Raw genomic sequence first — 15,660 nt, forward strand, 5'->3', positions numbered from 1 at the left:
CTAGGCCCTGCCGTACAGTTGCCACGACCAAGCACCTCGTCTTCATGAGGGCAGTGGCTGAATCTGCACAGCCTTCCCCGTCTTCGCCGACGTTCTCGCCGCATCCAAGATCTGCATCGCCACCATGTTCGTATCCAGCGACGTCAAACCCCCTCGTCCTGGACCCTCCCGTCCAGCACCCCGATCAAATAAGTCAAAGGATCGCCGCGCTCCTCCGGCAGCGCGGGCACCGCCTCGGCCGCCCCCAGGCTCGCATCCGCCCTCCTCACCACGCTGCCGGCCCCCACCGTCGTCACGCTCGCATTCGTCCCGTACACCTCCATATCCTTGCGCGGGTACGCCCAGTCCCACGACGGCATCAGCACCGCCTGGCTCCCGTTGTACCGCAGCACCACCGTCGCGTCGTCGTCCACCCGGGGATACTCGTCCGGCTTGTTCGTCTGCGCCACCGCCACGACGCTCTCCGGCGCGAGCCCCCGTGCAGCACCGTCACCAGGTCCGCGCCGTAGCACCCAAAGTCAAACAAAGCCCCCGCGCCGTTCTGCGCCGGGTCCGTCAGCCAGGGCAGCCACTCGGGCCCCACGCCGATCTCCGCGGGGCCCTGGTGCCCGTCGTGCACGACGACCTTGCGGATCGGGCCGAGGGAGCCGTTCCGGGCCGCGGCCAGGGCGGCGGCGTTGCTGGCGTACCAGGTCGTTTCGTAGTTGACCAGCACGTGCACGTTGCGCTTCCGGGCCATCTCGCGGATGGCGAGCGCGTCTTCCATCGTCGTCGAGAGCGGCTTCTCCACCATGGAGGAGATGCCGTACTCGGCGGCCGCTCCGATGACGTGGCGGTGGTCGAGGATGGTGGTGTAGACCAGCACCGCGTCGGGGTGTTGGTCCTGCAGCATCCCGTCCAGGTCCGTGTGGAACAGGTCCGAGCTGAGGTTGTAGCTGGACGCATACTCTTGCGATAGCGCTTTATCGGGCTCCGCGATGGCTACCAGCCGCACGTCGGTCCTCTTCAGTAAGCCGGGGAGCATACCGGTGACGTGTCCGTGGACCAGTCCGGCTATGGCTACACGTTTCGCTGCTTTACTCTTGGCCGCGGCGGTGGTTGATGCACCCAAAGCAGCGGCTGCGAAGCGAAGCAAAGTTGATGTGAACCGCATGTTGAGGTACTGCAAATTGTTTCCTAAGGGTATCCCGGAGTATGTGTTGGCGATTGCTCATGTGTAGACAAAAGTCTGTCAACCGACAATGTAGAGCATCGTGGGGGGCGGGGTTGAAGTAGCACTCGCATTGCATACTGAGCTCAAGATGAGGTATATACTTGCCCGTTTCGGCAGTTGTCAGGATAAAGTTTCGGCACTGGCTTCCCCTGAGCTAGAGTATCCGCGACTAATGCAACAAGGTCGCATCCCCCATCACGAAAACCCCTCATTCAATATGACTTAATTGGCACTACTCCGATATGGCGGCTTGAGTAAGTCAAGTCTAAACCGGCTTCATCGGAAGATGTCTGTCCCTTAAGGACAGCGTCTCGTCTTTCTCGGTCCATGCGTCTGTGGCACCTTATACGTAAATCCCTTGCCGACTTAAGGCCTCACCAGTACAAGGCTTAGTAAGATCAAAATATTAATTACCGTGGGCTACCATCTACAATTTAGTTGAGGGTCTCTTGCTGGCTTTCCCTGAAAGACGCCACTTTGGTACGTAAGCCTGACGGGGGGACATCGTCAACAGCAATTGAAGCATCAAGTTGGTACATCGATTGCAACAACGTCCCCGCCCCCTACAAACAGCGATGGCGCACCTCGTGCGGCGGAAGAGAGTGAGATAGGGCTGATGGAGTGGGAAAGGTCCAGTCAGCTAAGATTGACAGGCTGCGGAAACGACGATGAAGGGATCTTGTTGCCAGTTCTTTTCGACTCGGCCCCTCAATATTTCTTTCCGGGGTAAGTAACTTCCAGATCCTTTGTTGCTGAGTCTCCAGTAAGAAAAGAGTGACGGATGACTACAAAGGCATTGTAGCAAACGAAGCCGGCTCTACGACAATGGGTTTATGATACACCCCCAGAATAATTGCTTTCAAGGCCGGCTTTCATGTTGTACGTTTGACTACCTGTAGTATCGTTTACCTATTCTGTATATATCTGCCCAGATGCCCCTTACAGAATGTACCCTTCTGTCAACTACCACAGCCATTATAACAGACAAGGTAAGTCAAGGTAAGTCCATCACAGCGACCAACAGACGCAAGCTCAAAAGGCCTTCGAGAACCTCGATAGGTCCTAGCTAAAGTTAACAGAAAGAGAGAGATCAAGTCCAAAGTCTCATATATACTGCTCGTCGATCTACGACAATTTACCACCATCCCAAAGCAAGCAAGGAACCAATTCCTCCTCATCATCATCCAAGCCGTCCACCAACCGCGTCAAGATGCTTACTACCGCACAGCTAGAGAAGAAGAAGCCGCGGCCCGTTTCCGAGCCCAGGCCAGACAGTTTCTCGAAATTCGCCGATCGTCAGTCCATTTCCAGCCACCACAGAAAGCCTGAATCGTCCGCCGATGCTTACGAGAAGATGAAGGAGTCATGCCCCAGGTTCGCCGCGCTCGACGCCGCCATCCTGGCCGGGTTCGAGCGTGCTGATGCCGAGAAGAAGAGCGAATGCGCTGTTGTTGCTGATGGCGACGAGGAGGAGGAGGAGGAGGACGATGAAGTATCCAACTACGAAGACGCTCAAGAGTACATTCGCGATTTCGACTATGATGCAGACGCGGAGTCCCTGGATCATCTCCTGGCGGCTTTCCCTACCCCCGCCTCCAAGGCCGCCGCATCATCGAGCCCATCCGACGAGTCGCCCAGCACCATCGCCTCCCGCCGCGGCAAAACCAACCTCCGCATCAAAGTATCCCCCCTACGACACCCTCAGCAGCGACTCCTCCTCCTCCTCCTCCTCCTCCCTCTGCCAGCCCTCCTACCGACTTCGGACCACCACAAGCGCATGCAGCGGCAACTCGAAGCCCACCACGGCGCCATCTTCGACCCCCTCGAGCCCAAGACCCACGCCAGTCTCGAGACCGTGTTCGACAAGGTGCAGGGCATGGACAACAAGACCCCCGTCGTCGAGCAGGCCATCGCGCGCTGGGACCGCATGTACGCCGACAGCCTCGGGCTCGAGGAGGTCGTCGGCGCGGAGCTCGGCGCGCAGCTCGGGGGCAGGGACGACGATGGTGAGGACGAAGGTCAAGACGGCGGCGGCTCGTCGGCGGCCCGCGCGGCGGTGGTGCCCCCACCCAGGTTGGTTCTAGGTTCCCATCTCGAAGACGACTACTATCTGTAAAGGAGAAGGAGGTAAGGCGTAGGTAAGCAAGGTAAGGACACGCATTGGTATTCTTTTTCCATCTGTCGATGCTCCAGATTGGCAGTGTGAGATCACAGAAAAGAAAAGAAAAGCAGGTATGTACTAGAGTTAGCGTTTAATTAATGGTCTTACGACGTGGAAAACAGGTAGTGAAAAAAGCAATTGAGTGTCTTAAAACGTAGACTTGGCCTTGCGACGGTTGCCTTACTTGCCAGAGTGAAAAGAAGAGATGCCGCAACGTTCTGAAGAGACCCTTTGTTGCTTTTAGGTGTCACAGCTCAACATGTATGTCTCTGGAAGCGCGGGGTCTCTCCAGGTTATTTGATCTGGGGTGCTACTAATTGAGACCCCAACCTCGCCCGCCTGCGTTTTGCTTGATGGTAGATGCCAGCGTAGCTGAAACACCCAGAAACTTGCAGCATCTTTCTGATCTCTTATCACAAGGAAACATCATCACCAGAACCGAACGCGAAAGATATGCCAGGAACCTATGTATCGTGAATTTCCCATCTACTTGGACAGCTACTCAACACCCATCCATCCATCCATCGTGAGCTATTTATATGTACTGTGAAGGGTGCTCTCATACGTAAAAGCCCTCGTTTTCGCCGCGACGCCCAACTCCTGGTAGAAAAGGGGGGACGGACTGGCACTTCTTCTATCTCCCCGTCTGTCCCCCTCTGCTTTTTCTTGGCTCTGCGACACACTTCGCCGCTAGCGAATCGTCCAGTCCTTCGTGGATAAAGTTCCGTATCAACAAGAACATAAAACGCCGACCGAGGCGCCTCCTCGGCTTTTGCCGATCTATGCAGCATCATCGACAACATGCGAAAGAAACAAAAAGCAAATGAGCATATAATACACAACAACCACAATGATGACGTTTGATCCACAAAGACCTTCCAAGAACGCCCAAAAGAACATTGTAATATGACCATGAAGGGGCGCTTCGGCGCCGCCAGATATAACCATTAGACATCCATCTTGTGCTCCGTCGTAACCCGATGCCGCTCGTCTAGATGCTTGCTGCGTTGCTGTAAAAAATGACTTCTTCCATCTCCAAACTTTGTTATGTAGTCCTTAAGCATCACATGCTGCTTCAAGGAGGGCCGACCTTCTTGCCGCCGCAGTCCGGGATCTTGACGCCATCCTTCAGCTTGCGGTCGACCGACATCAGGCCCCAATGATCTTCCCATTCCTTGCCGGGGGTATCGAACAGGATCTTCCACGGCTCGTCGAACATCTCGAACCAGAAGTAGTTGGTGCCATTAGCAAGAGCCTGGCAAACCCAATCCTCCATGAACTGGTTCATCTGGCTGATACCCGCGACCGACGCGTCTGGGCAGTCCGTTATCTTGTCCGTGCCGCAGTCGGTGCCTCCTTGAGAAGGCCAACCCGTCTCCGAAATGATGTTCTTAGACTTGTCGCTCTTGAAGTAGGCACCGTTATTGTTATTCCAGAAGCTGTACGTCCAGCTGGCGGCATCCTTGGCATTGATACCACCGAAGAATGGGTGAATGTTGGCCATGACGTAATCCGACACCTTGGCCAGCTCCGAATCCCACTTGTCGCCCAAATCACTCGTGGCGACCGGAAGGCTCATGCCCTTGCTGGTCAAGTTGGTGCGGACCGAGCCCAAGAGTTTGCCCAGCTCGCTCGTTGTCATCTGTTCGCGGAAAAGAATCTCGTTGGCAACGATCAAGCCCTTGAAAGGCTTGTCACCGAACTCGTCCAGAATGTCCCACATCTGAGACAGTTGTCTCGCATTCGTGGTTTTGTTGTTGTCCTGCCACACGCCCATCCAAATCTTGATGTCCTGATCCATCTTGAGTTGTCTCAGAGCGTGGATCGTCATTTGCGTCTGGTTGCAGTCGGTTCCGTAGAGGCGGATCGTGTTGGTAAGCTGGCTCAGGACGGCGACATCACGCGTGATGTTGTTCTGCGAAGGAGGGTCGTGGATGCAGTCGGGATATTGCGTGTTCAATGGAGTGTAGTCGACGCCTGGGAAGACCTTGTGGAGATCCGGGTTGTTCATCAACTTCTTGATCTCAGCCGAGTTGATGTCCAGATCACCGTTTTCTGATTGGTCTTCGGCAGCGCTCTTTCCATTGCCGGACTTGCTTTTACCGCTGTTGGCAAGAATACCTCCAACCACACCGCCAGCGATGGCACCAAGCACAATGATTCCGAAAATCACAATGACACACCACCTCCGGCGCTTCCTGCTCGCGGCCTCGGCCTTCAGGAAGTCGGACTGTTCCTTGGCCCCTCTTCCCGTAGCACCCAGGTCATATCCTGCCGCAGCGTCTCCGGGCTTTGTGTTGACAGGATTGTAATTGGCCTTGTTCTTACCCAGCATCGCGCCTGCTGCTGCACCTCCGGCCGCTGCTCCTACTGTGGAGTTGCGATTGCTTCCGTTTCCTCCGCTCGAGTTACCGAGACTCAGCATACTACTTCGGGTCGGGCGACGATAGTCAAGACCGTCATCGCCGTCGTCCATAATCTCGTTAGGATTAACTACACCTAGGCGAGGATCTAACCGCTGTCCGTAAGCAGCGTGAGGGTCTCGAAAAGGGTCACTGGCATAGCTCTGCGTGCTTCGGCTTGGTGTGCTGCGCCCTGACTGGTAGGCCGAGGGGCCGCCGGGGGAAAGGCCGCCGGGGGCGTTGTGGTAGTCCATACCACGCGCGCCACCATAGGCGTCTGGGCGCGCAGCCGCTGACGGGTCGTAGCCGTGCGCGTAGTTCTGATCATATCCATTGTCGTAGCCATAAGACTGATCGTATTGAGGGTTGTTGTAGGCTTGTCCTGGATGTTGAGACTGGCCATATTGTTGGTCGTAGCCCTGCTGGTCGTAGCCCTGCTGGCCGTAGTAGCCTTGGCCACCACTCATGGCGGCGGCACCTGGTGTGATGTGGGAAAGCGCGTGTCCGTGGGAGCCCGTGTCCTGACTCCAGGCAGACCGACTGCTGTTCTCTCTGTGAGTTGGCGGTTTGGGTGGACTGCTCGACGACTGTGCGGCGGCGTATGCACTTCCTGCAGCGGCTCCAGTCCCTGCGCCAGCAATTGCACTATTTTCGTAGTTGCGGCTGTTTCTTCGTCCCTCCCTTGAGCGTCGGTAGGCAGAGTCTTGGTGGCCACCAGGTCGATGTACGCCGCGGGGTGCTGCTGTTGTCGTGCGAGAGGGAGATGCTTGAGTTTGGTCGCGGGAGGTGGAAGGCGGTTCGTCTTGGTAATATCGAGGCTGCGACGGCTCGCGGCGTGTATGTTTATGGGGAGAGGAGCGAGTTGCTGGTGGATATTGGTTCTGGGAAGAATGGCTGTATGGGTCGTTCGGATTGTCCAAGGGGGCGTGCTCGTCTCCGTCAGAGCCAAACGAGTACCGACGATCCATAACCGTCGCAGCTCAGCCAACTCGTGCCAAATCCAAATAGCAAGCAAGCGACAGGGCCCCCTCTGGTGGGTCGGGAATGTACAGGCCTGGAGGGATTGGAATGGTACCCTCGGGTAAATTACTCGACCAGCAAAGCAAGTCAGTCAGGGCAAGACAGGACGACTCGAAGAGTTGTCGGTAGGGATGAATTGAGTTTCGAGTGGGATCGGTGGTGGGTTTGCTGGAGACCACCACGGCTTAGACGGTCCTGCGACGGATAGCGACAGGAAAAGAGTGGACAGGCCCGATCCGCTTACTCGCCTTTCTCGCAAGTACTGTACAGGCAGTAAGTACCGTACCGTACGCAAACGAATGAATAAAGTGAGCAGCGAGGGCAATATTTGACGTGAGGCGTCAGGCGTGCGCTGTTGATGTTAGAGAGTCAACTAGGGTCGACTAAGCAGGCAGGCGGGAGGATGGTGAGACAAACAAAGTCGGGATCAATCAATTCTTAGTGCCAGCCCCCAAGCCCGGGCGTAAATGCAAAAATAATGAATGCGGACCGACGCGAAACAATGGAGGGAATATATTGGGCGGCGGATTCCTCCCTGGAGAAAAAAACTCAAAAGATGCCCAACCAAGCACGATTGAAGCAACCTGAGTCAATGGACGTGATCTCTCTCTCCAGACGATCGGCAATCCAACACTTGGGACGGTGTTCGCGGCGATGCGAGTGGTGGTTTGTGTAGGTATGCTCGTGATGAAACGGCTCCAAACGGTCCTTGTGGAGAGAGGGTGGGCAGTTTTTCGATTGGGGGTGCGGCGCAAGCGGACAAAGAATTGCAGATGGCACCTTTTCCTTTCTCAGTGCATTGTGGCGCCTGAGCTCGTACTGGCAAATTCACTGTTCTGCGTGGTTTCTAAGAAAAGATGCCTGCGGATGTTGCGCTCGTGCAGTCAGGAAAGAAGGGGACACACAGAATCATCAGCCCTTCGTATTCTGGGGGCGGCGCGCCTCTTCGTATCAGTTGTGGCAGACTCGCAGCTGAGATGGTTTGTTATTGTTCTCCCCTCCTCCTCTGGTTCGCTCTCACTATTTGCTACCTACCTGCTACTTTGAGGTGGTCGGTCATGGGCGACTTTTCTCACCGAGGTTTAGCGTCATCGTATTAGCGAATCCGGTTCCTGGACCAGTTGCTTGCTACTCCAGCAACCAAGCTTTTCCGCCGATCATCAACCAAATCCAACCACCCATTATGGGACGTAGAACTCCTTGTTGTCATGACGGTCAGGCCATTCTGTTTTCGCTTGTGGGGTGTATCAAGAAGGTTGACCTTCCGTCTCCCGCCATTTTGTTAAATTACAGTTACAGTTGTTGAAAATGTTAACGTCGATACAACTACATATGATGACATGCATCAGGATGGACGTGGCCCTCGGTCGTGAAGCTTGTCCAAAGACACGGAGGTCGATCCATGGTCGCTCGCTGTGGAGAATAGTGGCTTAAAATGTGGTGACACGATGTGCGCTGTGGCCGCTGTGGCCAGTCTATATGTAGCTGGCTGCCTCTTTGGGCACAGGCATAGGGCATTTTTAAGGTACTATCACGGGCTAGGTTATAGTTACCGGGGTTATTAAAATTTTTATATATAAACGCTAATGAAAAATAATAACCTTCATAGTTCTTTAAATATTAGTTTTATACTAATTTTATATTAATATAGTTTATTATTAAACGGGTTATATTATTAAGCGGGTTATTTTTTTAGTTTTTTATAACGTGGTTTACTACTACGCGACGTATATTACTTAACGACGCACTTTTTCCACTTCTCGACCCTTTTATATAAATTAATTTAATTATAACGCTTGAAATTAATTAAAACTATTTACTATTCGATTCCTCGTTTAATTTTATATTTTTTTATATATTCGCGCATTATAACTAATTTCGCCGTAAATATTATAGCGCTTTTTACCGGTCGCCCTTCATTTCGACGAACCCCTATTTTTATTTTTATCGGGCGTTGAACGCTTTTTTTTACCTTTTCGTTTTATAACTGTTAAAATTCCTTAATAATAAGGGCTTTTTTAAGCTAAATTCGCGATTTTTTAGCTTTCCGGCGCTTAAAAAAATATTAAATTAGCCTCCTTTAATATATATATTTTATCGCGTATAAAGGTTATTTTATAAGCTATTTTAGTTATACCTTTCGTTATTTAGTTTACCGTATTTAAAATCGGCGTCGAAAAGCTTTTTTTAATAAGTAAACACCCTTTTTTTAATATAAATAGAGTGCTTAATTATTTATTAAGGGTTAAACGGCGTTTAAAGGTCGTAGGTATTAGCCGTCCCTAAACAGGATAGGTTAAATATAAGCGTCCGGAGACACATATTTAGTTTCTTAATTACCTCGTTAAGGTTATAAGGTATTAAATTAAATACGCTGAATCTAAATTTAATATTAATTTCCATAAAAACAGTAAAATACGCGGTTTTAAAAGCGATAAAGAATTCGAACTTAATAATATAGTTTATAAAAGCTTTAATAAATAGCTTAATTGTTTTCGAATAAGTACGCTTTAAAAGCGAATAAAGTACTATATTAAAAAGTTAAAGTAAATACGATAAATAAAGAGGTATATTAATAGTAATAATATCGTTATTTTAATAGTATACCTCGAATTCGGCCGAAATATAGTTTTCGTAGCCGTTAAAAATTAAGAGGCGGTAACGACTTTTCGTTTACGATTTAATATATTTATCGAAATACTTAATTTAATCTAGGCTTATTTCGTTATTAATTTAATTATTAAAAATCGGCTTAATTATTTAGTCGCCCGGTAAATCGGTTTCGCGGGACTAATTCGCGAGGTAATATTAACCTTAAACGATTAAAAACGGCGGAATATATAAACCTTACGAATTAATATATTTAATCGCCGTTACTTATTCCCGATTACTAAACTAAACTAACTTCGCTTTTTTATATTACTCGGCGCGTATTACGACGAGTATTAACCCGATTATACTTATTATAAAGCCGGTTTCGTCGAAATTCTAAATATTTTTATTAATAATCCCGTATTTCGCCTTTATATTTATAACTAACGTAAACTAAATAGAAATAACTTTAAAATCTTTATAAAAAGCCCTTTAATAATCGTACCGACAATTTATTTTAGTTTTTAAGTCCGGGTTACGGTTAATAAAGCGCTTAATTTAATACTTACCGACGCGATCGCCGCCGCGCAACGCGGTAAAAAAATAGCTATATTTTTTATACTAGCGAAATTAAAAGGTATCCTTCGAATATTTAAATTAATTATATATTTACGAAATACCTTTTTTTAATTAAATTTATTTTACGTCGTTTCGATCGGATTTCGCGTTTTAAAGTTCGGCCGTAAATTCGATAGCGTAAAATTAATTCGGGTATATTATAAACTTTTACTGTTACTTTTTAGCTTATTTAATTCGGTCCGTTTCGTATCGTTTAAATTATTAAAACTATCTAATCTTTTTAGGATTAATTAAGCATTATAGTTATAGAGGTATTACGCGTTAAAGTTTAATTATATTAAAATTAAATTAAGGTGCGTCGCTAAGTAATATACGTCGCGTAGTGGTAAACCACGTTAATGTTTTTTAAGTTATTTTAAATTATCGAATTAATAGTTAAACCTTATAACGCGAAATTCGATATTTATAATATAAATTAAATATAATAGAAAAAAAGTGCTTCGTAATTATATAATTAATTTAAATATTTAAAAAATACCTTTTAATTTTAATATTATAAGAAATATAGCTAATCTTTTTACTACGTTACGTAGCGGCGATCGCGTCGGTAAATATTAAATTAAACGTTTTATTAATTAAAACCCGGATTTTAAAACCCGGATTTTAAAACTCGAATAAACCGTCGATATAATTATTAAAAGGCTTTTTATAAAAATTTAAATATTATTTCCGGCTAGTTTAAACTAATCGCGAATATTAAAGCGAAATACGGTATTTTCGATGAAAATATTTTTAATTTTAACGAAACCGGTTTTATAAGAAGTATAATCGGGTTAATACTCGTCGTAATACGCGTTAATCGGCGTAAAAAAGCGAAATCGATTTAATTTAATAATTAAAAATAGTCGACGGTTATTAAATATATTAATTTATAAAGTTAATATATCTCGCCGTTTTTAATCGTTTAAAGTTAATATTATTTCGTAAACTAATTTCGCGAATACGATTTATTAAGTAATTAAATAATTAAATTAATTTTAAACGATTAAACCGATAATAAAATAAGTTTGAATTAAATTCGGTATTTTAATAAATATATTAAAGAGTAAAAAAAGGCTTTTATTATTTTTTAATTTTACACGGCTATAAAAACTATATTTCGGCCGAATTCGAAATATATTATAAAAATAACGGTATTATTACGTTTAATATACTTCTTTATTTTTCTTATTTACTTTAACTTTTAAATATAATACTTTATTCGCCGTTAAAACGTATATATTTAAAGGAAATCGAGTTATTTATTAAAGTATTTGTGACAGGAGCAGAGGGAACGGGGCGCTTACGTACCGGTTCCGGCTCTATTCCGCCGCCCTATATATATAGAGACCTAAGCCCCCTAGAAATATAGAAGGACAAGCGTTAGCTTTATCCTTTCACCACCCCTTACCTATCGTTATCACCTAGATTCGTGCACCTTTCACAGTATTAATAAATTATATTATAAAGCTAAAGTTTTTTATCGCTTTTAAAGCTACGTATTTTACTATTTTTACGAAAAATAATATTAAATTTAATTTAGCGTATTTAATTTAATACCTTATAACTTGAATAAAGTAATTAATAAGCTAAATATTAAAAATATATAACCCGTATAAAAGAGTTATAATCGGTACTCGTTAACTTTATATAAAGTATAGAGTAGCACGCGGCTTAATATATTTTTATAATTAAATGTTAAAAATATATAACCTATACGAAGGAGTCGTGATTAACACTCGCTAACTTTATATAGGGTATAAAGTAGCACGCGGCCTATTATATTTTTATAACTAAGTATAAAAGTATTAAGTGATCGTAAATAATAAGAAAAGAGTGTATATTTTTAATCTTCTTATCTTATAATACTAAGCATTAAGTTTTTAATAATATACCTTATAAAGTTACGTGTAGCCTAATTACTTTAAGCTATATTAAGTCTCTTAATCCTTAACCTTATTATAATATACGTTTTTAAACGCTTATACTTAATTCGTCGTGTTTAAAAACGGTTAATATTTATAATTTTTAAACGCCGTTTAACTTTTAATAAACGATTAAATATTTTATTTTTATTAAAAATAAAGTTTTTATCTATTAGAAAGATTTCCCGACGTTAATTTTAAATATTATAAATTAAATAACGAAGGGTATAAATAAAATAGCTTATAAAATAACTTTTATACGCGATTAAATATATATATATTAAAAGAGGTTAATTTAATATTTTTAAAGCGTTAAAGAGTTAAAAAGTTACGTGTTTAGTTTAAAAAAAACTTCTATTATATAGAAATTATAAGAACTATAAAACGAAAAAGTAAAAAAAAGCGTCGAATAATTAATAAGGGTAAAATAAAGGGCTCGTTAAAACGAAAAGCGACCGGTAAAAAACGTTACGATATTTATAACGAAATAGGTTATAATACGCGAATATATAAAAAAGACGTAAAATTAAGTATTATTTTAATAACGAGTAATTTTAATTAATTTAAAGCTTTATAATTAAATTAATTTATATAAAAATGATAAATTATAAAAAAGTAGCTCGCTTAATAATATAGCCCGTTTAATAATAAACCACGTTAAGTATATATTTTATAATTATAAAGCGTATTATTTTATAAAAGCTTTATAACGTGGTTTACCACTACGCGACGCATATCACTTGGCGACGCACCTCAATTCAATTCCAATACAATTAAACTTCAACGCGTAATACCTCCACAACCATAATGCCTAATCAATCCCAAGAAGATCGGATAGTTTTAGCAATTCAAGCGACACGAAACGGACCGAATCAAATAAGCCAAAGAGCAGCAGCAAAAGCTTACAACATACCCGAATCAACTTTACGCCATCGAATCCACGGCCGAACTTCAGAACGCGAAATCCGACCGAAACGACGTAAAATAAATCCAACTGAAGAGGAGGTACTTCGCAAGCATATAATTGATCTGGATATCCGAGGGATGCCTCCCGATCTCGCTGGTGTAGAAGATATGGCTAATCTCCTTACCGCGTCGCGCGGCGGCGACCGCGTCGGCAAGCACTGGGTCAGGCGCTTTATCGACCGCAACCCGGACCTGAAGACCAAAATGAATCGTCGGTACGATTACCAGAGGGCTCTTTGCGAGGATTCTAAAGTTATTTCTGCCTGGTTTGCGCTGGTCGCGAATATAAAGGCGAAATACGGGATCGTCGACGAAGACATCTGGAATTTCGACGAGACCGGCTTCATGATGGGCATGATCGGGTCAACACTCGTCGTAACACGCGCCGAGCGGCGTGGAAAGGCGAAGTCGGTCCAGCCTGGTAATCGGGAATGGTCAACGGCGATTGAATGCATTAATTCGCAGGGCTGGTGCATTCCGCCGTTCTTGATCGTTCAAGGCCAATATCACCTCGCGAACTGGTCCCGCGAAACCGATTTACCGGGCGACTGGGTGATCAAGCCGACTTCCAATGGCTGGACCAACAACGAGACAGGCCTAGACTGGATCAAACACTTCGATAAACATACCAGATCGCAGACGAAGGGTCGCTACCGCCTCCTGATTCTCGACGGCCACGAGAGCCACATTTCGGCCGAATTCGAGGCATACTGCCAGGACAACGATATTATCACTATTAGTATGCCTCCCCATTCATCGCACTTGCTCCAACCTCTCGATATAGCACTTTATTCGCCTTTAAAACGTGCTTATTCGAAAGAAATCGAGCTATTTATCAAGGCTTCTATAAACCATATTACCAAGCTCGAGTTCTTTATCGCCTTTAAAGCCGCGCATTTTACTGTTTTTACGGAAGCCAACATCAAATCTGGATTCAGCGCATCTGGTTTAGTACCTCATAACCCTGACGAGGTAATTAGCAAGCTGAATGTGCGTCTCCGGACGCCTACACCTAACCCATCCCGTCCAGGGACGGCCAGTACCTACGACCCTCAAACGCCGTCCAACCCCCAACAAACAACTAAGCACTCTACTTATATCAAAAAGAGGGTGTCTACCCATCAAGGAAGCTCTCCGACGCCGATTTTAGATGCGGTAGACCAGATGGCGAAGGGTATGACCAAAATGGCCCATGAAATGACCCTTATGCGCGATAGGATGCATATGCTGGAGGAGGCTAATTTGGCACTTTCTAAGCGCCGGAGAGCCAAAAAGTCGCGAGTCCAGCTTGGAGGAGCCCTTACTATTGAGGAATCTCAGCAGCTACAGGACGAGAAGGCAAAAGGGAAGCGTTCAGCGCCCGATGAAGGTGAAAATGGGGGTTCGTCGAAGCGGAGGGCGACCGGTGGAAGGCGCTGTGGTGTTTGCGGCGAGACAGGTCATAATGCGCGAACATGTGAAAAGGATATAGAATCAAGCGAGGAATCGGATAGCGAGTAGTTTTAATTGATTTTAAGCGTTGTGGTTGAATTAATTTATGTAAAAGGGTCGAGAAGTGGAAAAGGTGCGTCGCCAAGTGATATGCGTCGCGTAGTGGTAAACCACGTTAAATACTTTATATTTTTTAAAATATATATTAATTTTATATTAACTTAACGTTAAATATATATTAATAAGCTTAACTATATATAATATAAACTTATATTCTTTTTACCCGGTTAAAATAATTAAAGTAATTAAAATTAAAATTAAATTAATATAAAATTTAAATTAATTAAACATTAAATTATATTAATATATAAATATATTATTAAACGTTAATAATATCTTTTTATATTTAATATAAAATTAATATAAAACTAGTATTTAAAAAACTACCGAAATTATTATTTTTTATTAACGCTCGTATATAAAATTTAATAACCCTAATAATTTTAATAATAACCCCGGCAATTAATACCTCGTTACGCGCCGCCTAGTCTCTATTCCCTGCCAGTTCGCTCAACTTTTTAAGGTGCCACATTAAAAACCACACCATCGAAGCGACTGACCGACAGCGTTACGATGTCAATTCGCTATCAACGTCAGAACAACAAGTAATCACAGCAACTCCACTGACAGTCGCAAAGAGGCTGGCTGGCACCCCACGGATCATATTGACCACATGGTGGACAGTACCACCTACCTTTCCAAGCGCTTGGCCCTGTCGTTGGCTGAGAAACCAGGCTGGCTGGGCTGGCAGGCATGGCAGGATTAGCAGCCACCTACCTACCCCAAGTCATTTCGCTCGCTCAATCAATCAATTATCAGCCAGCCCCCCCTGGGCCCTGGCCGTCTGCGAAGCCTGGTCCAATCCGTGCAAGGTCCAGCCGTCTTATGTAAGTTCCTGTTGCATGGCATGGTAACCTTCGCAGCGGAAATAGGTGCTGCATTCGCCAAAATCCCATTTGATTTCAATTTGATCCTGCCTCCAAGGTTGCAGTGGCCTGGGCGGCTGGGCCAGGGAACATGCAGCTTACCAAGTTGGTGTGAACCCCTTTTACTTTCTTTCTTCCCATTTGATCCAATAGCCAGCCTACCTACCTCATAGTTGCCTGCTAGCTGCATCAATACGCACCTTCTTTTTCTGCCCGCTTGGTACGGGGCCGCTAGATGTTGTAGCCATCATCACGATGGGACCCCCGGCAGGCGTCGCAGGGCCAAACGCGCCCGCCCCTTGTGGCCTTCCTCAATCTTTGGCCTGCAATGCCCCGCGATTACATC

At 45.5% G+C, this 15,660-nt stretch overlaps 3 protein-coding genes across 3 annotated transcripts; all 3 read right to left on the reverse strand.

Annotated features, from left to right (window-relative positions):
• Nucleotides 1–42: 42 nt before the first annotated feature.
• On the reverse strand, nt 43–1,153 carry PG986_010506 (NAD binding Rossmann fold oxidoreductase; the record flags this gene model as incomplete). Its single annotated transcript, XM_066846728.1, has 2 exons — nt 43–368; nt 424–1,153. The coding sequence occupies 2 exons, from the start codon at nt 1,151–1,153 to the stop codon at nt 43–45; spliced, it is 1,056 nt and encodes a 351-aa protein (XP_066696219.1).
• A 1,423-nt stretch (nt 1,154–2,576) lies between these two features.
• On the reverse strand, nt 2,577–4,168 carry PG986_010507 (uncharacterized protein; the record flags this gene model as incomplete). Its single annotated transcript, XM_066846729.1, has 3 exons — nt 2,577–2,713; nt 2,972–3,293; nt 4,058–4,168. 3 exons carry the CDS (start codon nt 4,166–4,168, stop codon nt 2,577–2,579), a joined length of 570 nt encoding a protein of 189 aa, XP_066696220.1.
• Nucleotides 4,169–4,449: 281 nt separating this feature from the next.
• PG986_010508 (glucan endo-1-3-beta-glucosidase btgC) lies at nt 4,450–6,744 on the reverse strand (the record flags this gene model as incomplete). Its single annotated transcript, XM_066846730.1, has 1 exon — nt 4,450–6,744. One exon carries the CDS (start codon nt 6,742–6,744, stop codon nt 4,450–4,452), a length of 2,295 nt encoding a protein of 764 aa, XP_066696221.1.
• Between the last annotated feature and the right edge of the window lie 8,916 nt (nt 6,745–15,660).

Source organism: Apiospora aurea (assembly GCF_038362705.1).
Source record: "Apiospora aurea strain CBS 24483 chromosome Unknown utg000007l_segment0_segment0, whole genome shotgun sequence".
Classification (NCBI taxonomy): Eukaryota; Fungi; Ascomycota; class Sordariomycetes; order Amphisphaeriales; family Apiosporaceae; genus Apiospora; species Apiospora aurea.